This window comes from Passer domesticus, chromosome 3 (genome assembly GCF_036417665.1).
Source record: "Passer domesticus isolate bPasDom1 chromosome 3, bPasDom1.hap1, whole genome shotgun sequence".
NCBI lineage: Eukaryota > Metazoa > Chordata > Aves > Passeriformes > Passeridae > Passer > Passer domesticus.
Window position 1 is genome coordinate 119,350,927 of NC_087476.1, and position 27,262 is coordinate 119,378,188.

At 44.3% G+C, this 27,262-nt stretch overlaps 2 protein-coding genes across 2 annotated transcripts; one reads left to right on the forward strand and one right to left on the reverse strand.

Moving 5' to 3' along the window:
* The first annotated feature begins 13,617 nt into the window (after positions 1 to 13,617).
* Positions 13,618 to 15,340, forward strand: RPS27A (ribosomal protein S27a). Its single transcript, XM_064415542.1, has 5 exons — positions 13,618 to 13,771; positions 14,056 to 14,110; positions 14,329 to 14,414; positions 14,716 to 14,847; positions 15,158 to 15,340. The coding sequence occupies exons 1-5, from the start codon at positions 13,724 to 13,726 to the stop codon at positions 15,305 to 15,307; spliced, it is 471 nt and encodes a 156-aa protein (XP_064271612.1). The 5' UTR covers positions 13,618 to 13,723; the 3' UTR covers positions 15,308 to 15,340.
* Positions 15,341 to 15,882: 542 nt separating this feature from the next.
* Positions 15,883 to 25,468, reverse strand: MTIF2 (mitochondrial translational initiation factor 2). Its single transcript, XM_064415541.1, has 14 exons — positions 25,276 to 25,468; positions 23,857 to 24,088; positions 23,279 to 23,384; positions 22,219 to 22,390; positions 21,901 to 22,061; positions 21,310 to 21,486; positions 20,779 to 20,918; positions 20,257 to 20,381; positions 19,339 to 19,543; positions 18,531 to 18,783; positions 17,690 to 17,830; positions 16,793 to 16,957; positions 16,524 to 16,664; positions 15,883 to 16,142 (listed from the first exon to the last, which is right to left on the reverse strand). The coding sequence occupies exons 2-14, from the start codon at positions 24,079 to 24,081 to the stop codon at positions 15,973 to 15,975; spliced, it is 2,181 nt and encodes a 726-aa protein (XP_064271611.1). The 5' UTR covers positions 24,082 to 24,088; positions 25,276 to 25,468; the 3' UTR covers positions 15,883 to 15,972.
* Between the last annotated feature and the right edge of the window lie 1,794 nt (positions 25,469 to 27,262).

Consider the following 27,262-nt stretch of genomic DNA (forward strand, 5'->3'; position numbering starts at 1 on the left):
TGCCATCCCTATTACACCCACCCAAGCAATTATTTATTTGCAATGGCCTGGCCTTCTGCAAGGCTTTACAAGGGGTTTATCTGCCACACGAATTTTTTTCAGATAACTCACTACTTAATGAAGCCACATCTGGAAGGAGGGATTTTTTCCCCCTCCTACCATAGGCATTACCCTCTGAATCCTGCCGTTCTTGCCTGTCCCTGTCACTAGCACTGCAAGCAGCCTCCACACAGCGTCGGTCCTTACACGGAGCAGTGGGCGGGTGTCGCTTTGTGCACCACTCGATTGAATTCCGGAGACCCGCGGGAGGTCCCGGGGAGCCGCCCGGTGACCCCGGGCCGGGAGCGGCCGCGGCACTCGGTGTTCTCGGGCGCCACCTGCCGGCGCCATCCGTCACGGCCACCTCCGCGTCCCAGAGGAATCTTCCCTTGCGGAGGTGGCGGTGGCAGCGGGCTGCCCGAGGGCCACAAAGCTCCTAAACCTGCTGCGGCCTGTCCTGTTTGTGCTGTTTCTGGCACCCCACCGTGTGTCAACAGTTGATCCCAATCCCCAAAACGCAGGTCTCGACTCCGAGCCTTGCGGCAGTGAGGCCGATTCACCGCTGGATAAGAGATGAAAGTGTGGTTTGTCCAGGACCTGGACTCAGAGCCATGAATCCCTGGAGACCATGAATCCCTGCAGCTCCCAAACACACGGATGTAAGACTGCAGTTCATGCCTATTCCTAGCACAGGCTCTGCAGACAAAGGCACCACACCACTGTTGTGAGAAGGACAAACTGCTGTTTGTACAGATCTCTGTCATTCCAAAGCCAGCAGAATAAATACCTCCAAGAGTCAGATATTCCCATGAGGCACAAGAGAATTTGGCATTATTCGTGTGTGACAAACATAATCTAAATTTACAAGTGTATGAATCAACCAGGGAATTTCCAAAAGCATTTTAGAATGAGAAGACCATTGAGCTGCTCCTCTTCAAAAAAACCTCCTGCCACATGTAGGCTGTAGAATGAGGAAGAAATTCAGCTCTCAAATTCTCTGCTGGTGACACGAAACTCAATTTGGAAACATTAGCTAAAGAAAAATACAAACCTGTTCCTGAAACCACAGCTATGAAGACAAATTGCATACACTCACCAAATGGAAATTAGAAGTATATTTAATAGCAGGGCTTAGCAGAAGCAAGTGTACAACTATTAAACCCTGTCATACATTTTTTTGCCAAAGGATCAACCCTAAGAATAACTAAACCCACCCTGTAAGTATCTCAGTGCAAAGAGGATTTAGACATGGGCAACTAATGAGGGATGTATTAATCCTGATGCATAAGAATATTTATATTTATATACTCAGTGCTGAAGGAAAATCCTGAATATAACCTTGTATTCAAATATTCCAAGAGCAGCTGCCAGTTCCTGTTTGCACTTCAAATCCCAGCCTGGAATGCAACTGTTGGGATGCAAATTCACGCAGCATTACTTGTCAGAGAGCCTAATTAAAGACACAGAGCTGCTGCAAATGGCACAGCAGGGCTGGCTCAGCTCACATGGCACCCGTCCTGCTCCACTGCTGTGCTCACACACAGCGCTCAGTACCCACCACTCACCTCTCTGCTCTTCTCATCCAGTTTCAAATATCCCAAAAGAGAAATTATAATCTCCCCTGGGATTATAATACCCATATTGTAAAGAAATCCTCCCTCCTAACCAGAATAATTTCATTTTTTGCAGTTTTCAGTTCAATACTGATATGACTGTAAACAATTCCATTCTTTTTTGGGCTCCTATGTCTCCTTCTACTGAAGAGCTCAGTGAAAAGGAGCTTTTTGTATACTAAAAAAAAATCCCAAAAACCCGAACAACTCCCCTAGAGGAATTAAAAAGGAAAGGCATACAAGCTATACAGCCCCGAGCTGAAGGGCCACTGGATGACAGTGTTTTCTACCTGAAGAATAAAGCTATACCTGTTTTTTGATATTCCTTCAACCTTTTTTATAAATTCATAGTTGTTTTCTTGAGCATTCCCTGCTGTTCACCCAGAAACATTTGCATTATTTGATTTTCACAGCTCAAGGAGAGCCTATGCTCCCTTAAATTTCTGTATCCTCTCCTACAGTTTTCTCCTGTTTTGTTTTTCTCCCATCTCAAAGTTCATAAATAATATTAAACTTTCCTCTCCTCCTTCCTCACTTGCATCCAGGTCTCCTCTTTCAGCTTTCCTTTCTGTGCAGCACCACACTGCCCATCTCTGTTCTTGAGCCCTCAATTCTTTCACAGATGAAAAGGGGAACAAAACCAAACCAACTGTTTGTGTACCTGGTGATGTGACACGCACATTTTAATGGAATAATATCACACATTCACGGTACAAAGTCACAGCTTCCCATCAGATGTGACATCCTGGATGCTGTGCCCCAAAACATTACATACCTGTTAAGTGCCTCAGATTGCAGCACAGAATCACCAGCCCTTCTGCCAGCTGCTATCTGCTGTTCTTTCCACAGCACTCATTACCTTGGATATGACTCCTAACTAACTTTTCTTCCCTCTTCCCTTTCCATTTACCTTACCACTCCCTACCCTGATCTAATAAATTCTATTTATTCCTCTTACTGGCTCTAAATTCTACATCTCATTCCAACGAATTCCCTCGGAGGGGACTGATACAAATGTAGCCAACTGTTCTTCTCGAGAAATGAACTTCAAACTTGGAGGCAAAGTGTAAAAACTTGAATGAATATTTGTTCTGCAGCAGTGGCAAAACCACTTCCAGCAGCCCCCTGCAGCCTTTGGGAGCAGTCCCCAGCATGACCAAGTCTGTCCATGTCATTGCTCTGCTGCTGCCTTGCCCATTTTAATGGGAAAATATACAGGAGGAAGCTCTGATTTCTGTTACCACCCTGCACAAGAGCCCTGCTCATGGACAAGACTTCATTTGCAGGACAGCTATATATAGACCCAAAGACAATCAGGGCTCCAAGGAATTTACTGTCACAGATGAGACACAACACATGCAAATTTTCTTCAAGGGAAGTAATGAGATAATAGTATTGGCCAACATGAGAAGTGCTAATCATACAATTATGACCAAGATTTTTGTCAGCATTGCTGTAAGAATTAATTTCAAACCTTTCCAAAAATGACCATGAAAAGAAACGTTTGATCCAAACAATGTAATTCTTTGCAATTAAGGGGGAAAATCTTGTTGTTGATAGTAATTTTGAGTGCAATGCCACTTCAAAAGATTAAGATGCTTTTTTTACTGTATCTGACATTATGTAAAGTTTTTTTGCACAAAACAGCTAACAGAGAGCAGCAGTAAAATTTATGTGAAGGAAAACCTGGATCCTTCATAAGATGTGATAAATATAAATGTCAGGTCAGCCAATCAATTTTAATTAACTAGAAATCAGAATTGCAAGGACAGACTGCATTAAGCCTACAGAGTGTTCATGTTCTGGTACTGATGAAATAAAAGTAATAGCTATTAAATTGAATTATAATGAAGAGGTAATGTTAAGAACTAAGAAACATTTATTTTTCACCAGTGTTAAGTTCAAAGGAATTTCAGTAACAGGCTCTTACTGTGACCAGCTTTGGTAAAGGGATCAATACTCCAAATGCAGTTGCAGAAATGCGAGGAGTTGTGCAGGGTTGTGCTTTTTTCCTTTTTAATATTTTCTCACTCCTATAAGAGGATGATTACAGACACCATCTTCCCTACTTGGTAAACCAGCTACCAGAAGCTTTCGGATTGTGATTCTTGAGGCGAGAGCCCCCAAGACACAGAGCAAGGACTCCTGAGAGCCCAGGGGAGGAGAAGCCCTGAGTGCTGCAATGGCTCCTCGAGGTGCCACTGCTCCTCTGTGTCAGGGAGCTTTGCTACCGGCCCAACAGGGAGCAGATGATGTGCCTCACCCCGGGTTTACCTGGCACAGTCACTGCATGAACCCTCAAGCACGCCCTCCCAGGAGGATACCAGCACCTCATTCCATCTGTTCATCTCTTGCAAAAGCCAAGAGAGAGCAAGAAGCTGCTCCAAATGGGAAACTCACAAAGCAGCATAACAGCAGCGCTTTGAAGGAGCCCCTGGCACCGTTCTGTACAACAAGGGCAAATATCTTCTCTGAACCATGTACTAATATTCTCCCTCTCTCTCCTCCACCCTTTGCAGAGCCCTTGGGAAATCTCTCTCCTCCCAGCCTCCCAGCTCCCTCCTGCCGTCGCTGTGCTGCTGCCTGATCCTGTTGCCTGAGCAACGGCAGCCGAGGAGGGGAGCGGGGAGGGGGCCAGGCGCGCTGGGTGCTGTGCCCAGCGCTGCGCTGGGAGCCCCCAGCAGCGCCTCAGGAAAGGAGCAGCCCAGCTGGGCCAGGCGCAGGCTCCTTGTCAGGTCTGGGGCATTTTGCAACCGCCTGATGTTTTTGTGCAATTATGAATGAAATAACCTAACACTCAATGTTGTCAAGCAAGTAGTGGTTTAGCTTATCTACTACATCCAGATCATATTCATAAAGCAATCACATTTGTTACTCTTTAATTTTGGTCCAAGTAGAACTCAGATGTACAAATTAACCAGCAATTAATCTTTAGAATCAGATCTGATCTAAAAAATTCAAATTATTATGCAGCGTCTCTTTCCCCCCCTGCTCTTTTCATTGTGTATTTTAGAATTCAGAAAAGTAACCAAAACTAAAGTGTCTATCAGTGACCTTTCCAGATCTACTTCAATATTTGTAGTGTGCTTTCTTTTCATCTTTGCTGTCTGTCTCTTGGTATTTGAGCAATATCTGGTGAAATGAGAATGTAGTCTTGGTGCTATAGCTCCGCAAGAAATATTAATCTCTGCAAGATATCCAGCAGAGATTTCTTTTCTAATATGATTTTATTGGAAGGATTTTTTTTAAATAGCATTCTTCTTACACGGTTTTGTGTTCCTACAGTTTATGAAACTCCATGGGCTACCTCCCCCTCCCTGGATAGTTTATGATCAAAATGTTGGTAATTGACTACTTGCTGCTCTGGTGATTCCAGGAGGGAGGGTTGTGCAGGTTTTCCTGCTTTTGAACAACTCTCACTTGCAACATCAAGCACCGAATAGTCTGTGCTGACACGTCTTAAATGACACTTCACTCTCTTTTTACTGTAATTTGATTTGTACTCCTGAAGTAGAAGCACAGTTAGCTAGACATCCCAGTTGCATCAGGCACTAATGGTGAGTTACTGGGAAACGATTTGGCCTTTGAAATTCCAGTGTGAGCTTCATTCAAAATCAATTTACTCCACCTTACCCAAGTGCCTTCAGCAGCTGCATGCTCGCTAATCCTGCCCCCTGCACTGTATTTATAGAACTTTAAAAAAATATTTTGTTTTTAGACTATGCTTATTTTTGCAGAGCATAAAATAGAGAACAACTGGAGTTCAACCACAAAAACCTCAGAAGATAATCCTGCATTTTTTGCTCTGCTTTCTCCAGAGATAACCTACTCCCATTTTCAGCTATCCAGCAGAATAGCCAGACTGAGCATCATCAGAGCAGAGCACAGGCCAGAATTTATGGCTTACTAAATTCAGGGAGAAGCTTTAATTAATGAAGTCTCGAGCACTGTGACTAGACAGCAGATTCCATCCATTAACTTGGAATAAAACTTCCAGGATTTGTCAGTGCATCTGGAAGCTCCCAAACCATTTGTCAAAAGTGTTCCTGTCTGCAGGCTTGGGAGTAATTGTGCTTGGGAGAGCTGGATCATTGGCCAGAGGTGCCTTTTCCATGGCTCTGACCAATGCCTTCAACAAATCACGTGGCTGCATCCAGCTTTGAGAGCAGGAAAGTCATGGAGTGAGGGAAGGAAAGGGAGCAAGGCCAAGCATCCTCAGTGTGACTCATGGATTTCCACGGGATTACAGAGGGATGGAAATAGAGCACATTTACCCTCTTAGGTCACCATGTAATATCATTAATCTTCTGTCAGGGAAAGATTGCTCCTCCCATGCTGAGATTTCAAGTAGAAGGATAATTTGCCCATGGGGGTACAAAGAAGGTAGAAGAAAAAAGTGAAATAATGGTAAGAGCTTGAAGAAACAACATTAAAAATAATTAAGATCCTGATTTCCCTCTAAAGGTCCTAATGAATATCACGTATAGACTCTTATCAGTATAAACCCTCATCAATACCTTTATCATTTATCTCTTCATCAACACAAATTCTTTTACACAGATAACCTTCTACCCATGATTTTTGTTTGGTAAAAGCTGTAACACAAAATTTTATTTGGCTTTGGATGACTTCAGAAAACCTAACTCTCACATCACATAAGAGATTTGTGCCTAAAGCAGACAAAAAGCTTAGTCATGCCCATCTCCACTCCATAAAATCTGTCAGAGTAATATTAAAAAAAACCTCACAAAGACAAGACTTGAATAAAAATAATATTATCACTGCCTCAAGCTCTAATAAAATTTCTTAGTGAGGTGCTGGAGCAAAATTATCTTCTGTGTGGTAAGTGCACTGAGCTGGAAGTGGATCTTGGATGGGTTTTGTACTTTTTCAGTGAATAATGAATTAAAGACAGAAGATGAATAATGAATTAATTTTAAATGAGAAGAATCCCATGAAGTAGGAAGAACAGCTTATGACTTCCTCCTTCAGGTAAGTGTGCTGGGCACAGACTATGGAAGTAACCTCCCATTTCCTCTCATTCCCACAGCTTTAATGCCCCATTCAGCAAGATCTTGTTAGTTCACAGCCTAATTTCTGCATAAATCAAAGTATAATGCTGTGGCTGACCTTTGGGAGTGTCTGCAGCACACCAGTCAAGCACAGACAGGAAGAAATTCAGCTTCTCACAGGCTGGCAGTAATAAATTGCATATGACCATGATGCTGTACACCTGTCTCTTTTGTTCCTTCTTCAAGTATTTTAGAAACTCACAACTACTTTCTCATATTTTGACCAGACAGTTTCACCCAAGTCAGTCAGGCATTGAGAAAATGATAAAATCTAGGTTTGAATAATAAAAAAGAAAAAATAAGTATGAGTACTACCAGTATCCAAAATGTTTCAGAATCTCTCTTACCACTGAGGTGACAAGGCAGCACTCATGCTCCTGTTTTGAAACCATCTACCTTTCCTTCAAAATAATATCTGAGACTGCAGGCAAAGTTTTGCAAGGCAGGGATCCTTAGACTTGTTTGGGCATTTACAGATGTCTCTAGCTTTCATGAAACTCCATTTCTTCTTTATTTGTAACTTTGGGTGTTTAATATTGCTAAAATACTGCTTGGCTTTTATGGGCAGTAAAAGTATATGGGTAAAAGTATATTGCCATCTTGCTAGAGAATTTTTTAGAGAGGGTTGTTTCTTTTTCCAGGATGAAGTGATTGAAAATTCTTGAGGTTACAGAATAAAGCATGCATCTAAAATGGTTTAAATCTCAATGGATGAATAGCAACTGAGTCTTGGATTGGGAGACACCAGGCTCTTCTAAGGAAAAAGAGGCACACGAGGCCACACCAGTACAACCCTTCTCAGTTTGCTTTAGACAGTGTTCATTTGACACTGCACATGCCCTTTCTTATGGAGCTCGATTTCTAACACTTCTAGAGGATGCTGAATAAAAACCAACCAACAAGTAAATGGGTCAACAACAGAAGCACCCAACTCAGGCCTGCCATTTGATCATGCTTTCCTGCTAGAAACCCCTGCTGCACTGTGAAAATGGCTACAAAGGGGAAAAAGAGACTCAAACTTTGTGGTTTGGTCCACCACTGTCTTGTTTGATTTAACAAGCACTTTCACTTCTCAGCTGCTGCAAACATTAAACAAGAGCCATGGAATCACTCTGGGGAGTGTGGCACTTCCACCTGCACTGCTGTCTTGCATGGTCAGCTTCTGTGCAGTAACAGAGTCACTGAGTGACCTTTTCATTCACTGTTTTCACTCTTTTGGTCAAAATCTGATCCACATTGGGTTACATTCTGAAGGGTTACGTACTTGAGGGTGTATCACTCTACCTGTTGAAAAGTGAACTTCCATAGCTTTCTCTATTCCTCATCCACACAATATCTCTACAGAAGTAATTCTTCTTTTAACTACAGTTCTCTTGTGAATCCTAACTCTGCAGATTTATCCATATAATAAATATGCTTTTAAAGAGTGCCAAAATGTATTAAAACTGAAACAAACCAGCAGTAGCTACATGTAGCTTAATTACTGAGATAAATGTTCTTTGGCAACATGTAAGAGCAAAAGACATTCAGTGTTCTTCCTGTTGATACTGGCTGTGGGCTGAGCTAAAGGAGGCTCTGCCAACAGGCACCCAGGGAAGCTGCAGTGGGCATCTTTCCTTCCTTAAGGCTCAATTACCCATTTCTTAAGGATCAGCCTGGGCCAAGCTCATACTGGCTCTCACAGTTTAGTATCACAAGCCAGACCATTCCCACAGCAGCCCAAGGAGCCCGTGGGTGCACGTGACTAAAGCCTCCGTTTGTTCTAGGCAGTTTGTTGTTTTGACAGGCTTTGTTAATTACCTCGATAATCTCATTTGTGCTGTGACTCAGCAATGACCTAGCAGGGAACAAACCCAAAAGACCAAGCACTGGGACGTGCTTACCCCGCATCCCCTTTGGGCAGCTCCCTAAGGAGGGAGCACTCAGAAGCAGTTCACTCACACTGACCCTAAACCCTTGTGCAGACCGCAGCAAGGACGGAGCTGATGTACTGCAGCTGGCAACACAGTCACAAACCATTTCCATTCCATTTCCATCCCATTTCCATTCCATTTCCATTCCAATCCAGAGCTCTCTTCTCCACGGAGATGTACTTCCAGTTAAAATACAAACATGCACACATTCTCACACAGACATATTGATGGACAAATAACTGATACTTGGTGGTAGGAGCATTGTCAGCGTTGTTTGTGATGCTCAGTGCTTCCTACAGCTCGTCCTGACCGAGGAGGATTCTCCACTTGCCTGCTCTAAGTGCTCCCTCTGTTGTTGAGCAGAGGAGCGACCAGCAAACACGTTCCTGCAGCCTGGAACTTTCTCATCTTCAAGTATTCCATCCTGAGATAACTTGTCATGCTTATTTTCTCCCCAGGCAACTTCTGTCTTAGCCCAGCCTTACTGAGTACTGGTGGCATCATTCAGAATAACAGTGCATCTAAGGAAAAGTAAACCCCACATTTAAATAGCCTGAATTTGCCCTAAAAAGCTTTTTACTATTCATACTAAACATCCTGTGGAACTCACTCACTGATTTCAATGTGGATTAGAAATCCAAACACTGAGTTGAAAAAAATGAAGGTGATGAAATTAATGAAGAGAAATAGCGTGTATTTTAATTTAAAAGGTTTAAAGGCCAAAACCCCTGCTTGCACTCAAAATCATTTGTGAAACCCATGACAGCACCAGAATGACAGAGGAGCTGCAGGCACAGAGTCAAGGGCAGTTTACTGGAGCAAGACACAAAAAGCACATTGGATGCAAATGACTATGTGTGGATGCAGAAAAGCTAATTTTCAGAGATTTTGCCTATAAATTGAAGCACTTCTGTAGCTCAGTCCAGGCAGATATGTGTTAGCTCATCTGCAGAGTGCTCTCCTGGCACTTGCTGCCCGTGTGATTTGTGCAGTTGTCTGCCCTTGGCTTGGGTTCCTGCTGCCTGGAGAGCTTCTGCCCCTGGGCCTGGCAGTGCAAGGAAAAGCTCCTCTGAAAACTTGCAGACCTTGGAACCAGGCAGCACTCTGTTTATTTGTGTGTCCTAAGCACCAAGTGCTGCAGCTGCAGCTTGCCCAGGAGTCAGCTCACAGAGGCTCCAGTGAAAGCCAAGTGCCTGCAGAGTTGTCTCCATGGAAAGCTGCCCAAGGGAGTGCTGAATCCAAAGTAATTTGTAGGCTGGAATCAGAGCTAAGTTAAAATTTCACGTTTCAAAGTTTGTTATTAAATTTTTGTTGTGTTTTCTTTATTTGCTCATTTCTTCCAGCAGCCCAAACCCATCTTTTGGGTAAAAAATCTTTTTGAGGTTAAAGCCAGCCCTCATAAATGAAAATTGTAGTTTTCTAATCCACTGTTGGCTGAGACAGTGAATTAATGCAGTGTCAGGACAGTTTTCCAACAGAAAGAAGCAATGATCTGAAACATCAGCTAGCAGGATTATCCTGTATTTGTGTATAGTTACCTCTCCTTTCCCTGCCATAAAGCCACACCATGATCTTGACTGATTTCCCTGAACACTGTGGAAAGGCTGGACGTGATATTAATACCCAACCTTTTACCTGAAAACATGGATACAAAGAACATTTTATTCCTGTAAATAGAAAGGTCCTAGAATGACAATATCAGGAAACACTAGAAGAGATGGTAACCTGAAAATCCTCCATAAAATGGTCTGAAATGTGGCCAGAGAATAAAATAAGGATTAAAAATGGTGCCATAACCAAGCAACAGTCTAAGGAAGAGAACATACAGAAGAATGAAAAGGCCACATTTCACCACTGACAGGTAAATCTCAGGGGCTGGAAGTCCTTAGAATATATTGCTTTTCAAGTGAAATTACAGAAAATATAGCATCTGTGATTTGGGAAGAACTAATCTAATTAATCAATGGCTAGAAACAGGAGAGAGCTATTTTTGATAGCAGCTGCTCAGCAGGCTATAGGAGATGAGTTAATGAACTAATTTGTGGGTTTGATACCCAGGGATTACATCAGCAGTGAGATCCCAGACCCAGGAATAGACTGTTGCATTACTGGGGTTTTCTGCAGCATCTAAAGCCCAGCTCCTTCCAGGAGTCTGGATTTTTTTGGAAAAGCCTCAAGCTGCACTTTTTTCATCTGTACACACAGGAAGAGATTGAAAATTTGCTTGTCAGTTTTCACAACACACAGAGGAGCTGAGCTCTCAATTTGAGTTCCTTTAGGGAAAGGGCCAGGGAAGAGCCTGTGAAAATGGATGAGAGGGGACTCCGTGTGCATGGCTGCCACAGCAGCACCTCCATAAACACCAAAGGGTCACCAAAAGAATGGGAATTGGTGTGTGAGCTGGGATATTGCACATTGCTACAGCACACAAACTCCTTTCCAAACATCCAAGTGACTCTTCAGCTGTTTTACCAAGGACATCACAAATACAGAACATGGCAGGGCAGGATAACCCCAGCACCATCTCATCCATTCAGAGCCAAAACTGTTAAAGCCTTTGAAAAACAGTAATAGAAAACCCCCAAACCAAACAATCATGAACTTGATAAACCAATAGATTTACATGAAAATATATTTTCTAAAACTGAGGATATTTTTTTAAGAACTGAAAAAATCCCCTCAGGCAGACAATTTTTCATGAAACACCTTTTGCAGCATCAGTTAAATTCAGATTTTCACATTAGCAAGGTTTTACACAATCATTAGCAGCTCCCATATGAAAATAAAAGAAGAATGGCAACACTTAAAAATACAATGAAAGAAGCCAGAGACAATTAAATTATCAATGTCTTAATTAACATGTTTTTCAAATATTTTAAATATTAATAATAAAGTCTTAAATTAAAATTATATTTAAAAAATAAAATTATTTTTAAAATAAAATAAATTAATCTTAATTAATAATCTTTTCCTATAGTATAACAGAGCTGAGGGCTCAGATTCCAGAGCTTTTAATCTCCTGTGAAGAAAAAGCTGCATTCCTTTAACCATTCTTGACTCTGGCAATAAACCCCCCACATTCCCATTTGGCTGAAGGGAGGAGATCCCTGCACACAGTAACATACTGCATGTATTTTTGGATATGACATTTATAGAGAGAATTAACAGGAAAACAACTTTCTGGAACACTCTAATAAGTGTGGCATAAGGAAAATGAAATGAACAGAGAAAATAACAAAGCAGCTTCATGGTGCTGCTCTAAGATAACAAAACCCAGCCCCAAAAGCAAAGCACCATCATTCAAGATGATGCCAATGCAGAACAACTTTTCATTATGAGGCAGTCTCTACATTCACCTGAGATTAAATAACCACCAATATGATTTAAAGCCAAGGTAAGCAGCACTTACCTGGACAGCTGGAGCACCATTTATTTTCTCTGGGTGGGCACTGAATGTCCTTTGCACCTACAGCTGTGGAAAACCAAGGGAGCAGGGGCTGTGCATTGTAGGATCTTAAAACACCAATCCAACTCAGGGTTTAAAAGCAGAGCCAGCATCCCTTTTTCCTATCCATCTCCAAAACTTGGAATCTTGATTTATTCTAGGCCTTTCCCATGTCAGTGTCTGAAGAAGGCACAGTTAGGCAGGCAGGCAGGAATCCCTCAGGAATTTCAGCAAGAACCTTTGCACAGAAGGGCTGCTAATGCTAGCACAGGGCATGTGAGATAAATGTCATGGGTCCCTCTAGTTTTGTTGATTTTCTCCTGGTTTAGGACAGCTTTATCATTTCAAAACTCCCACAAAGTTACGAAAAGCAGTTCTCAAGCATGAACCCTACTGTTATTCCTGGGATTATGAATTCATTGTAGTGACCCTGACTCCACTGCAGTGTTTACAGGGGCACAAAAACCAGCTGAAAATGTATCAATCCTTGATTTCTGTCACAACACAGAGGTCACAGTCTGCTTACACCGACCGGAGACAGAAAAACAGCAAACCACTTCTTTTTACCTACTGTCAAGTGCTCCTTTGCTTGAAAACTGTTTGTTATCTTACGAAATGCATTATTGTGTACAATGTAACACTCCTCAGACAGCCCTCACCCAGCACAACCCACTTTCTTATTTTCTCACCAAAACACAGAAAGGTTGAAATCGTTAAAATGGCCCCAGCTTATTTATTCAAGCATATCCCAATTCTGCTTCAGCTTTTCCCATTTTTGACTCACAGGCATAATCCCACCTAACAAGTAATTTCTAAATCGTGATTTGGGAGTCCTTTATTCCCAATTTACCTATGGCTTTTCTAGTTTTAAAGATCCTTGCCCAAGTATAAACCTGGAATTGATCTCGAGGAATCTGCAGGTGTCAAAGTAGCTGTAAGGCGTGTTTAAACTGCCTCCTCAAGAACCAGGACGTGGAATTCTGGGATTTCACAGAACCCAGAATAGTTTGGGTGGGAAAGGACCTTAAAGCTCATCGAGCTTCATCCCCCGCTATGGGCAGGGACACTTCCCCCTAGACGAGACTGCTCCAAGTCGTGTCCAACCTGGTCTTGATGGAGACGCAGATAAATCAAAAACGTGCTGGCCCTAGAATGACAATCCTACCGACGGCTAGAAAAACGCACAGAAAAACTCAGCCACACGGCTAGAGAACCCCGCCCTCACGGCGACTCCTCCTCGTCCCCTCACGGCGGCCCCGCCTCACTCGCCATGGCAGCTCCTCCTCTCCTCACGACGGCCCCGCCTCACCCGTCACGGCCGCTCCTCCCCTCAGGGCCGCTCCTCCCCTCAGGGCCGCTCCTCCTCGTCCCCTCATGGCGGCTCCTCCTCCCCTCACGACGGCCACCGCGATGCACTGTGGGAGCCGCAGTTCCCGCCCACTCCTCCGCGCCGGGACTACACCTCCCAGCAGGCGCGGCCGCGGCCGCCGCTGGCAGAGCATGCCGGGAGCCGTAGTCCCGGCGTGCCGCCCGCCCCCCCTGCGGCGCGCACGGAAACCCCGTGCGTGCGGGCGCGGCGCTCTCTCGGGCCGCCGCCGCCATTCCGCGAGCAGCGCGGGCAGCCCGCGCTCCGGCCTCGCCATGCAGATCTTCGTGAAGACCCTCACGGGGAAAACCATCACCCTCGAGGTGAGCCGCCGCGCCGCCCGTGCCTGCCGGTGCTGCGGAAGGGGGAGGTGCGGCGGCGGGCAGCGGGATGCGGCGGGGATGTGTGGGGGAGCGGCGGGGATGTGTGGGGGATGTGTGGGGGAGCGCGGCCCTGCGCTGCCGGGGGCGGCTCCGAGCACGCGGTGGGGCCCGAGAGGCCGTGGCAGCGCCGGGCCTGTGCCGGGAGCGCCTCGTGGCTTTTCGGCCTTGCTGGGATAATTAAAATGTGCAGCGCGTTTTGATTCCGTTGTTCTGTTTTGTAATAGGTTGAACCCTCTGATACTATAGAAAATGTAAAAGCGAAGATCCAGGATAAGGAGGGTAAGTTCTAAAGGCATTTATTGACTATTATATATTGATATCGATGAGTGTATGTTATATATGTTCTGTCCTTCACTCTTGTGGACTGATGTGTGTCTTACACAGGCGTAATTCCCTGCAGCAATCTTGATTTTATTACCGCATATAGCTGTATCTCAGCTTTTATTATAGCATATAGCTCACGTCCCTCATTTATTCCTGGTTTCTGTCACCATTAGGCATCCCTCCGGATCAGCAGAGGCTGATCTTCGCTGGGAAGCAGCTGGAGGATGGACGCACACTGTCTGACTACAACATTCAGAAAGTGAGTAGGAAAGGCAGGACACTGCAGTGCAGCACCCAGGAGCAGGCACGGGCAGAGCTGACTGCCCTTTGCTGCTGAGACTGAGAAATGGTTCTAATAAATTCAGCCAAATCGAGGGATTGGAGTAGTGCTGATGCTGGGAGCTTGGGATGCCACCTTAACAGAAAATAATCCTTTTAGAGCTTTCCTGTGTGCCTGGCACTTGAGATGTCCTTTCTCTAGGTAGAACAAAAGAGGCCTGTTTAAACGCTGCAGTTGCCTAGAAAGCATTTTGAGTCTGTTTCATGTGCTTTACAAACAGGAATCAACCCTTCACCTGGTGCTGAGACTTCGTGGTGGTGCTAAGAAAAGGAAGAAGAAGTCTTACACGACTCCCAAGAAGAACAAGCACAAGAGAAAGAAGGTTAAGCTTGCAGTGCTCAAGTACTACAAGGTAGGTACAACAACTGGGGAGGGAATTGATAGAATCTCAGCTCTCACCAGGGAGGGTGGGGAGCCTGTAACTGGTCTGCACAGATTCTGGTGTATTTAATATTTAAACTCCTTCTATTTGCAAATATTCCATGTGGTAAATAAAAGACACAGACCCACAGAAGCTGGGCGCTTCTGACACATACCTCAAGAAGTTTGGTGTAGTTGCTGTTACAAAAACCATTATGCCACTGGAAAACACTAAAAATTATTATTGTTGCTAAAAGGTGGGGAGTATGTGAGCTGAGCCATTGCCTGTTTGTCCTTGCCAGGTGGATGAGAACGGCAAGATCAGCCGCCTGCGCCGGGAGTGCCCCTCGGAGGAGTGTGGGGCTGGAGTCTTCATGGCCAGTCACTTTGACAGGCACTACTGTGGCAAGTGCTGTCTGACATACTGCTTCAATAAGCCAGAAGACAAGTAAATGTACCAGACAATAAAAATCTGAGCTTCTGTACGGCTGAAGGATTTCTTTCTGTGGCGCTGCGTGTCCTCTCTGCTGATCAGTGAGAAAAAATCTGTGCACCTTGGGGTGCTGCCAGCCAGCTAGGGTGAAATACTTGGTGTAAAACTGAAGCAGCAGTTGGATTTAAAGAATTGTGGGCAGCAGTTGTAAAAGGAAGAAAACCTTTTACAACACCCAAGCTAACCTTAAAAGCGGTCTCTTTAACATGAGATTGTTCTGATGTGGAAAAATAGCAACTTCAGAGGTCCAGAGTGGGTCAGTGCTGGAGTGGGGTGACAAAATGCAGCCAACACACTGAAACACTGCACAGCAGCACGGGGTGGGGAGGGAGGAGAGGGCTCAGCTACTTTGGAGCAAAGATACTGTCATCAGAAATATTTTATCATGCTGGTTTTACACACTTGAAGTGCTTGGAGTTACTCAAGTGGTTTATCCTATGTTCCAGGGCAGGTGGTTGCTTGACATGATAGAAAAGCAGAACATTTTGGATATAAAATGTATCTGAAGTGCTCTGATGTAAAGAACAGCTCCTGTGCATCTCTGAAAGTTCATTTAATATTAAGACTTAAAGGCCAGCCAGGATAATAATATTTGTCCATTCGTGTTCACATGTTAAAATGTCTTTAAAATCCTGGGTCCCAGGAAGTTGTCTGTTGAACTTCTTTTTCTTCATAACAGATAATTTCATCTCCAATACTGAACTCCAGATTTTTGTCCAAACTCAACCCACAATCCATTCCTGTTTTTATTACCTGGACATCATCTTTATGGTGCTTCAGTGATGATAAAGATCCTGCAAAGAGAAAATGCATGAAAGACAGGCCACCAGCAGCAGAGCAGAGCTGTGCTTTGGTTTGCCCTTCCTGCAGGATTAGTTTCACTTGGTGGCTCCACAAGGAAAGCAGGAAAATGTAGGGATGGGGGGTGCTTGTGGTTAAGGGAAGTCAGACACCAGCTCCCTTTGGCAGGTACATCCTGTGATGCTCCTACTTGCCTGCCAGAGTGGGCGGCTGGGAAAAGATCTGGGAACAATCCACTGGCATTTGGTGGTTTTCCTCTCCATCCTGGACAGAATTCAGGATTTCTCTAGGATCCTTTGTGCTGACTTCCCAGGGAACTAGCAATATCTAAAAATACTAAGCACAAATCCATGTTTTGTGGCAATTCCACTCACCTTTCCAAATAACATCCCTGTTACGGATTAGCTTAAACTTCATTTTCCTGTCCAGCAGCCCCTTGTGCACTCTGCATCCAGCCACTGGAATTTTGTTTTTTCCTACTGTGACAGAGAAGGTGTCAAGAACAGAAGCTTCCCCTAAAAGAAAAAGGTAAAGCTCAAGTCCACAGGAATAACAACTGGCACAGGGTAGAAGCAAGGTGCATTTTTCTAGGAGTATAGAATTTGCCACATTTTGAGGCAAAAATCTATCAATGAAAACTCACCTATTGTAGTCTCCACCACAGTTGGGGGCAGCCTGCTGTTCAGCTCATCCTTCAAATCATCTATAAGTTTGTAGATAATGTTGTGAAGTTTAATTTTTACTCCCTTTTTATCAGCCAGCTTTTTGATGCTTTCATTGGCTTTCACACTGAATCCAAATACTACACCTGAAAAATGAGACAACTGTCAGGTGATGACTACAAGGGATGAGTCTGAACAGTGAAAGTGAAACTCTGCAGCACAGGGTACATTTTATTCCTGCTTCTCTCTTAAGGGGGAACCATTTGCCTCTCTCACTATGGCTCATGGACTGCTACAGACCTATCAAAAGAAATGGCCCCAAAAAGCCCACAGAAGGTCCCTGATGACAGAGCTGGAGGTATCGAAGCAGAAAATAACACACATAGCTCATGTAAAGGACACAGATCTCTTTTTGGCTGGAAAACCAACTAGGTTGTGCAAATAAAGCTGGAAGTGAGTTGTGGCACGTGCAGTGACCTCACCCTCTGCAGCACGTGAGAATTATGGGATATGAACAGCAACAACTGACTCAGTCCTAGATCCAGCTGCCTCCCTGAGCAAAGAGAAAATTATTTTCTAACCTGCTTTTCTAGCTTTGCCCTGTGTCAGCATCATAAAGCAGCCTGAGTGAAGAGCCAGAGTTTAACCTCAACAACTGAATTTCTGGCAAGAGCTTTTCCAGAGTCCTTCCATTTCTGTGAGACTTTGAGCCTCCCCTTCTGCACCAGTTTGATGTTCAAGGAAACATTTTCAAGATTCACAAAAATTTACCTCATTGATGCTCCTAATTATCATTGAGAAAACAAAACCTGCCTGAGGCCTGTGCATTTCAGCAAGTCAGTAATTTCAGAACTGTAAAATGATTTTGAAACACCCACCATTAAATGCTTCAGCCAGGCTGATATCGTTTTCACTGATATCTCCCATTCCAAAGTAGACAATATCTAGTTTGCATTCATCCTCACAATCATAGCTGTCCAGAATGTTCAGAATAGCTTCAACAGATCCATCCACATCACCTGCACAGATAAATGAAAGTATTGGTGCCTTTGTGTAAGTCAAAGACACAGAAATACAACTAATGTCAGCTCCACACTGTGCAACAGAAAGTCTTCTGACATCTGTCACTCTTACTATATTTACAGTAATATGTTAAGACCCATCCAAAAAGTCTGTTAATTCCAAAAATAAACTGGATAAATACAGAAGGGCCAGAGGCTCTACATCTGCTGTCACTGTCAGGTCAAGTTTGCAGGTTTTCAACTATAGTCACTGCTTGAGTATCACCAAATGAGGTTAAACCAAGTTCCTCCCATCCCACTTTCAAACTTAACTGTTATTCTCCTCTATTTTGCTGATGCCAAATTCTTACAACTTGGGGTTTTGTTTGTTTGTTTTTTAAACATAGATAGGTTTTTATATATGTGTGTATTACATATATATTTATATTGGGGTTTATATGTATGGGTTTTACTCAGGAGCTCCTGGGTAAGTGCATTGAGCACGTTAAATTTTCCTGTTGCTCTGGCCCTGCTGGCAGCACATCCTCCTGACCAGTGGATGTTTTCTGATGCCCCTGCTCTTATAAGAGAAGTTCAATAAGTTTTAAACTGATCAAACTTTTGGTAACAGAAGCTGTGTTTAGTTTAGAGCTCTGTTTCAGACTGAGCACTACAGCAGCACAGAACCAAAGGAGCAGCACACAGACAGGGACAGCACCTTTAACTATTAATGAGAGTGTGTTTTCATCCATCTCTGCTCTCTCCTTAGGCCTTGAGAACATCAGATGCTTGTTGGCCTTGTACAGCACTGCCTTCCTCTGCCTCCAGGTCAGGTGGGCCAGCTTCTGCTGCTTCTTCTCATATTCCAACCTGTGCTCCTTTTGCTTTGCTTCAATAACTTCCAGATCCTTCTTCACCTTCTCCTGTTGTTCCACATAGGTCCTCCAAGCCACAACTTCCTGTGCCCTTTGCTGGGCAGGAAGACAGAAACATTACCTTTAAAGCACTGCATCACAACACTGCAATTTCATGCTTTCACATCCTCTCTAGGGGCTCACTCATTTTCCTTCACTTTTAACTATAATTTTTATTGCACAGATGGCAGAGAATGAGACAAGAGCTTTTCCTCCCTGAGCTACCACATGACTCAAGGCCTATTTTTATAGTATCTCTGCACTGCAGAAGAGAATTATTGTTCATTCTTTCATGTGGTGTTTTTCCAGCTCTCACAACACCTATTTCAAGCTGTATTTTATGCATCTTCTTTTTGTCAGGCAAGAGTTATGTCTCTCTCAAATTAAAACACTCAAGTACTGGATTGTTCCAGTGGAGATGAGGACAGTGCAGCAGGGGAAAGGTGGGAAAGAGGCAAAATGCAAAACCTTATTCCTCTTCCAAAGCATCTAGCTCAGGTCCCTTAATCCCCATGCTTGACTTTTCGTGGGATTACCCAGGTGATTAAAAGCTCTCACTTATTTTGTTACTCAGCTCCTTCCCATCCTTGCAGCAGTGTGTTCTTTCTGTACCTCAGACTCTACTTCCAGGATCTCATCTCCTGCTGAGGGGCATTCCTTCCAGCCCATGATTTCCACGGGGATGCCTGGTGAGGCTGCATCCACAGCTTTGCCATTCTCATCGAACAGGAAGCGCACTTTTGCCCAGGTCTTCCCTGCAACCAGAACACAGCCTTTCCTCAGAGTTCCTCTCTGGATGATGGCTGTGGTGAGGGGACTAGTGAAGAGCAGAGGAGAAAAATAACAGACAAAATTCAAGTGATGTTTCTCCCTGTCTTCACAGCCAGAATGGATTTGTGATCCATCACTGGCAGAATATTCCTGTGATGATCTACTAGAGCACTCACCAAATGTTTCAGTGAGTTAAAAAGCCCCAAAATCTTTATACTGTACTCTTCATTTCTGCAGATCAATCCAAAATCTGACATTTGTGAATGCAACAACAGGATGATTTTACACATTAAGTGAACCCCCACCAAAAAAACTCCAACCCCAAACAACAAACCTCAACAACCTTGTAGAATTCATTCATTTTTAAAGAGGGCAGGACACACCTTGTTCATAGAACCTGACAATAGACTAAGATACTTAAAGGTAGAATGTCATGTTATCCAAAACTTGTCAGGAATTTTGTATGTATTGACTGTTAACTTTATCATTCCTACTTTTCAAAAAGACATTTAAAAAACCACTTAAGTTCTACCATTTGAAACTATTTCCTGTTACAGGATTTTCATTTCAGGGATATGATGAATTTTGCTCCATGAGTTTTTAACCTCTTGTGTTGCAGAGCAGTATTTCAAGGCTTTGGCTAGGAACACTGCAAAGGAAGAGTTCTGGCTTTAATACTGAGGCACAAGTCCCCTGCCCAGCGTGTCAGTGCTGTCACAAAGTGCTTCCCTGAGGCTGCAGAGGTGGCACTTGACTCACCCTTTCCCTTTGTCTTTGCGAGACTCGATGATCGTCCCCTCCACCAGCCCCGTGGCATCTGCCTTCAGTTCCAACATCTCTGCCAGAGCAACAGTTGCCTCTGCCAAAACCATCAGGTTTTCCCCCTGCATAAAACCACACAAAACCTCACAGAATAAAGGAAGTGCCCAAGCAAAGTGAGATCAGCAGTCCAGCCCTTAGTGCCAAATTCCCCCAGTGAAATGTGATGACATTTAACATCCAGGCAAGACTTCCAGACATCAGACACAAAACTGCTGGACTGAATTACCAGGAGAAAAATGAGATATTATTGCTTGCTGGAAGCCTGAGCCTCAAAATACATTTCAGTGTCTTTCAAGTAATTCTGGCAAGAGCCAGTAGCACTGAGCTCATGGCCAGATATCAAATATCTCTCTTCTTGGAAGAGAAGCATTTTATTTTCCAGCTGGCAATTAAACATGCATTTCTCTGCACATATTAGACACCCATGAAAAACATAATTTTTTTCTACCACAATCTTACCTTGAGTGCAGAAATATTTACAGCCTGAACATCACCTCCAAACTCTTCACAGACCACATCGTGAGCCAGCAATTCCTTCTTTACTCTTTCAGGATCAGCTTCAGGTTTGTCACATTTATTAATGGCCAGGATAAGAGGAACTAAAAAGAGAACACACAAACTCAGCACCAACCTAACCAAAACCTGCTGCTACCACCACAGTGCTAGAAAAGGTTAGAGCAGGTTATGGGCATTTAGAATAGATCATCTCACTTGGTGCCTCTTCCCTGAGCAGCTGTTGAGATCTGAGCTACCAGGAGGAAGCTGGAGGAGTTACCCATGTAGAGAAGGTTAAAAAACCCCAAACAATGAACCACTGTCTTGTTAAATATTCATATTTTAGGATCTTTCTGTATTACTGCAACATTCAGGACATTTTCAAACATCGCAGGGGATGATGAATGGGACTAGGATTCCCAGGTTCTGTGGATTCCAGTCCAAGGAGGCTTTTTAGAGGTAAAAGCAAGGTTCCCAAAGCCCCCCACTCTGTACCTCCTGCATTTTTGGCATGCTGGATGGACTCTATGGTTTGCTGCATGACTCCATCCTCTGCTGCCACCACCAGAATGACAATGTCGGTGACGTTGGTGCCTCTGGCCCGCATGGCTGAGAAGGCTGCGTGGCCAGGAGTGTCAAGGAAGGTGATCTTCTCCCCAGAAGGCATGTGCACTGTGAGCAAATGGTACAGCTTAACATCAGCACTTCAGCCAGCTTTATTGACATGTTGTCAAATCAAGCATCACTCCTGCGAGGGCATTTTGATAATAATGCCATGTTTTAGGCAGTCAGGTAATTGTTGGCATGAAGGTCAAAGGTGCTGCTGAATCCTCAGGAACAAGAAAGTGTCCTGGGATCTTCCATAACCCCAAAGAGTCTAATATTAGCTTGTGCAGACAATTCATTTCCAAGTTTTATGTACATAGTTATGACAGGTATCAGCAACAAACATTTTACGTTATAGTTTCCTTTCTCACCATTTATGTGGCAAATTTTTTTCCCCCAATGAAGTGGCAGCAAGTCAGCCTGCTCTGTGAGATGGAGAGGGAACTGTGCCACACCTGAGCAGGCGGGCTTGGACCATACCAATAAAAGCTCCAATGTGCTGTGTGATGCCTCCTGCTTCCATGGCCGCCACCTGGGTTTTCCTCAGGCTGTCCAGCAGGGTTGTTTTCCCATGGTCCACGTGGCCCAGGATGGTGACAACTGGGGGCCGTGGGGTCAGCACTGCTGGGTCTGCAGGAGGTCTGCAATTGCAGCAAAAAGAGGGGTTGTAAATGCAAAAAAAACTCACAGGGTCATGCCCACCACAGCACTCAATGCCTCACAGTCGAGGCTGCCTCCTCCCCAAACACCTGCAGAAAGGAACAGAATAAAATCCAAAAAGAACAGTTCACAACTTGCCTCTTGACAGCATCTGTGTTTTTTCTCTCCTTTTCCTCTTTCAGTTTTGCTGATTTATACTTCATTCCTGATTTTTGAACAATCATCTTGATGTGGTCTTCATCTAAGATGGAATCTGGTTCTACTGAATCAAGGTTAACGTTTGTGTACAGCAGCACTTCATAAATATGATCTGCAGCAAACATAAACACATTAACAATTACATCCACAAAAATGTGTGGGACAAAAAAACCCAACCCACTTCATCTGACTTTTCCATTATTTTCTTTGTGCTAGTAAGTTTTATTCACTAGTCAGCTTTCCTTTAGTTAGATTTATCTAGAAGTTGCCATTAATCCATGTACTTGCAGAGAACTTTTTGCAGATTTACTGAAAATTACTACTCTGCTTGCTATGAGAATCTTATTTTCCACTCAGATATTCTTAGCTTACTTATCCAGTAACTCCAAAAAAGAAAACAGCTGAAACTCATCTAAAGCAAAGAGCAAAGGAGTGATTCAAGGAGGAAGGAAATTTGATAAATCTGATCACATGCTCCTCCCTTTGGTTGTAGGGACACAGAACTATTACAGCAGTCAAAAATTGTTACAGGGAGCAATTCCAGATAAGTCTTGCCATCCCCAGTTAATAAAAGGACTGTTCTAATGAAACACAAATTGCTCCTGAACCCAAGATTCCTCTTCCTGCTCTGGATTTTGGGCTGAAGCCTCTTTAGCCTCGAGTTCTTAACTCACAGGGGTCCAGCTCTGACAGACCAAGGCAGCATTTTCCTTCTGCAATAATTTAGCCCCTGGGAACCACAGCCACAAGGAGCAGCCTGCATGGACCTGAGGCCTTTCTGCTGGACAGGACAGACAGACACGGCTTCTCCACATTAAATGTCTGGCCTGGTCATTTGGATGGCCTGGCATCTTTTCTCTTTAGTCTGCACTGTGTCTCCCAGCATTTCCTTTGGGATGGATCCACAGCCACTCAGGCCACTGAAGACACCTTTTCCTGTCCCACTGGTGGGAGGGCTGTGACCAATGTTGCTGTTTCAGACCCCAAGGCAGGCTCTCACCTATGTCTTTGCCCATAGCTTGTGCCAGCTCCTCCACAGTCATCTTCTGCCTTATCTCCACCTCACCTCTCGTCAGGGGAATCTTCTTTTTCTTCTTTTTTGTCTCCTACATGGAATTAGACACATACACAGAAATATATACTAAGGAATAACAAAAACAATATTAAAAAGACAATGGTCTCACGCCATATGAGATAAACACATCTTCTTTACTATAATACCAATTAATTACAATTAATGTATGAGTTAACACATCATAATGAACATTTCAAATGTATAGCACACTACCCTTAATCTTTTTGCATTTTTAAGGACAAAAACCAATAAAACCATTTCCATTTTTGTTTGTAGTAAGTTCCTCCACTGTCAGCAAAAATTCATGATGCTACTGGTCTAAGTCAGTATTTGAGAGGGAATGGCAAAAAAAAAATACATGAAGTACATTTTGTTTTATAGATTTATAACAACTTCTCTATACTCATGAATAAAGCATTTTTTTCCTTTTTTAATTAAAATGTTTAAACTGAGCTCTTGTACTTCCCACACAAACCCAGGGATTACTGGATGTCCTTAATTACCTCCTTTGTGGCTAGATGTCTGCACTGTGACAAGGCAGCACTGATGAACCTGTGTTTTGGCCAGGGCTGTGGATGCAGAGGGAGGGACCCCACGGGATGTGCAGACAGCTCCACAGGCTTCCATTGTGCTCCACAGGCTTTCCTGGAGGACAGGGCACGCAGCTGCTGGCAGGCACCACGGAGCTGCACCAGATTTTCAAACCTCAGCAGCAGCCCTTGGTTCATTTCCCCACTGCAAGCACAAAGCACACACTGAGATCAGCCTCGAGGCTCAAAGATCCCCAGGAGGGGAGGAAAGTGTACAGGAATACGAGGCACAAATGTTGTGTTTCCAAACAGGCTTTTTAATGCTGGCAAAACTAAACTGTTTAGGAACTGTTCCTGTTTTTCCATTTCCTTCTATGCTTCACCTTTCTCCACTACTCCACTGCAGACACATGGATCTACTAAGACCTTAGAGATCTTTCATCTTTCTCCACTGATCACTTATATAAACTATTAATTCCCCCACTGCAGGTTCTTTGAAGTCTCCTACAAAAACCCCACATTTGCACTCCTCGTGCCATACTGACAGAATTACCCAAGTGTCACAAGCACCTCTCTAAGCCAGCAAAACACACCTGCTGAATGCCCTTTTCCTGAGCATTTCAAAAGACAAAAAGCATCACTGAAAGACCACGGCAGTGACACCAGCGCTGACCTCAGCCCTGGCTCTGTCAGATCATCCCACACCTTGTTTTAATCATCTGAACTTCGGTTCGAGCCGTTTTGCCGATTATCCTGTACAACACCCTGAGCTCAGAGCTGTCTGTTCTGCGCTGGCACAGGGTCCCCAGAGCGGCTGTGGCCGCCACATCCCTGGAAGTGCCCAAGGCCAGCCTGGACGGGGCTCCCCGGGACACTGGGAGTTTCCCTGCCCACGGCAGGGGGTGGAGCAGGATGGCCTTTAGGGTCCCTTCCAACCCAAACCATTCCGTGGTTCTGTCCTGCCCGGGGATGGACTCTGTCCTTCCCTGTCCCCACTCACTCTGTCCTTCCCTGTCCCCACTCACAGGTGTTCCCGTGTCACCCTCCCTGCAGCTCCAAAGGCAGGGAACGCTCCCGGCTCCTCCCAGAACGGCTGCGGGCCCTTTAAAACCTCCCTGGCACCCGCATTCCTGCAGGAAGCACCCGACAGAGCAACCAACCAAACCCAGCTACTCTGGTGGGGTTTTTAACCCTAAAGACAACCTTAAAGGGGCTGAGCGGGTAAAACCGAGGGAGCCGCGGAGCTGCCTCAAGACGCTGCACACACACACACACAAACACACACAAAAACACAAACAGCACAAGGTCAAAAGCTCTTCCCGGCTCCCGGGGCGGAGGAGCGACATTCCCGCTCCTGCTGCTCTCCTAGCCATGGTTCTGGCGGGTTAATACCTGTCAGCTGCAGCCCGCCCTCCCCGCGGGGGCAGCGCCTTTCTCCGAGCCCCCGGGTGCCGGCTTTGACAGCCCGAGGAGTGAAGGAAGGAATGAGGCTGGAAAAGAGGGAAGAGAAGGAAACGGAAGGAAAGGAAAGGGCTCCGCGTCCCCTCAGCGCCTCACGCCCGGCGCGCCGCTCTCTGCGCATGCGCCGCGAAGGAGCTCGAGGGAAGCGCGCAGGCGCAGCCGCGCCCCCGGGGCTGCCCGGACGGGGGCGGGGCCTCGCCTCACGGGAGGCGGGAAATGCCCTCAGGGGAGGGGAGGGACACGGACTGTCAGGGGACAGGGATTTTCTGAGTTCATGCCCATTCTAGGGTTTTGAAACTTATTTTTTAAAACATCTATTTATCTAGGTACACACTTAAATCTGTTTTACTCCTTCCTTCTAGGAGACAGCAGCTTTCTCTCTGCAAAGCCCTCCCCACCCACATGCAATCTAAAGCCCGATTTTTAAGCCCTCTCCAATTTGGCGTCTCTAAAATAGCGCCACTGAATGGAGTAGAGGAAGCAAAAATGTAAGATGAAGCTCGACAAGTGAAAAATCCTCAGTGTTACCTGGTTAACGCTGGTTGTAAACCCAGGGACAATCCCAGGGCTCTGCCCGGCACAGCGCTGGTGCTGTGGCGATGCCTGTCCGGACACTGCGAATCGGCTGTGACAAATAATGACCATAATTTCCTTTACACGCCTGAGCTGTGTATTTCACGCTCTTTGCCCATAACTTGGGACCCGTGGTACTTCACACACCTGGTTTTCCACACGCGTTTTGCGTCCCTCAGTATCTTTCCTACAAGAATTTGCTTATTTATGATGCTGGGTGTTGGAAAAAATAAGCATTGTGCATTTCACAGGTGGGGTACTGACACCTTGAAATGCTCAGGGCCTCTGAGTTCTTCTCCACGGGTAAAATTATCTCAAAAATAGATCACAGTAAAAAAAAAAACAAAAAAAAAAAACAAAACAACCAACAAAAGTTGCGCAAAGCACATTAAAAGCAGTTTAGCACAGAAGACATGCTGGGAAGGAAGGGCCAGTATGAGGGCAGCACATCCCAGGACTGACCTGAAAACTGTTTTAATGCAAAGATAGATTTAGCCTGCGAAACAATAATCAAAGTTTACTGCAAATCTGCTTTTTGAGTTGATCTTCCGCTGGATGCTGCCTGGAAATCTTCCTGTGCGCTGCTGCAAGGCTCTGGGAATTAGCGTGGCATTGTATTTTATCCACGTCTCTTAACCACAGAGTCATGCTGTTCTAATTTAAAGTTTATTACAGACTGCCCGTTTTTCTGAAGGGTAAACTGGAAACAAATAATTATTGATGTCATAGGTCAGGGCAATGGTTTGGGTTGTAGAAATATTTTCCGACTGTGTGGCCATTAGTGTTTGGCTTTGTCCCTTAGTTCTGATTATTACTGGTTGATTTAAAAAAATACAAATGAGGCATTTTTTGTTTGTAGGGTGTATCACGTACTTTGATTTTCTTTTTAGCTTTGATTTTTTTTGTAACTTTCTTATCTAGCAGCATTTTCAGCAAAACTGTGTGTAAGGAGCACACCAGAACCTGAAATTAGAGTCAGAACATATAAAAAATAATTAATAGGTTATACGGAGACAAATATCTGCTTGAAACCAACATTTGAACCAACTACAGTTCACAGGGAATGTGTGTTGAAGCAATGTGTTAATGTTGCTATTTGGGAAGGAAATGGCTTTAAGGCATGTGAAAAATGCGTATTTTACGATTGGCTTTTCGCAAATATAAAAATTAATATTATATGCGTTATGTCAGGAAGTTGTGCTGTATTAATTTTCTTAACTAGTGCATTAAATATAGTTTTAGGTTATAACATGTTAAAATAAAAACTATGCTATGTAGGATACTTTTTTTTAAAGAGAGGAATTAAGTATTCACACTGAGATAGCAGCCACAGGACACCTAAATC

Excerpts from the sequence above, each read along its gene's own strand:
- MTIF2 (XM_064415541.1), bottom strand. The coding sequence starts at position 24,081 with ATGAACCAAGGGCTGCTGCTGAGGTTTGAAAATCTGGTGCAGCTCCGT. Across the intron at positions 17,831-18,530 it reads ACTCTCATTAATAGTTAAAG|GTGATGTGGATGGATCTGTT; the intron begins GTGCTGTCCCTG and ends TTATCTGTGCAG. Across the intron at positions 16,665-16,792 it reads TGTGGTGGAGACTACAATAG|GGGAAGCTTCTGTTCTTGAC; the intron begins GTGAGTTTTCAT and ends TTTTTCTTTTAG.
- RPS27A (XM_064415542.1), top strand. The coding sequence starts at position 13,724 with ATGCAGATCTTCGTGAAGACCCTCACGGGGAAAACCATCACCCTCGAG. Across the intron at positions 13,772-14,055 it reads GGAAAACCATCACCCTCGAG|GTTGAACCCTCTGATACTAT; the intron begins GTGAGCCGCCGC and ends GTTTTGTAATAG. Across the intron at positions 14,848-15,157 it reads CAGTGCTCAAGTACTACAAG|GTGGATGAGAACGGCAAGAT; the intron begins GTAGGTACAACA and ends TGTCCTTGCCAG.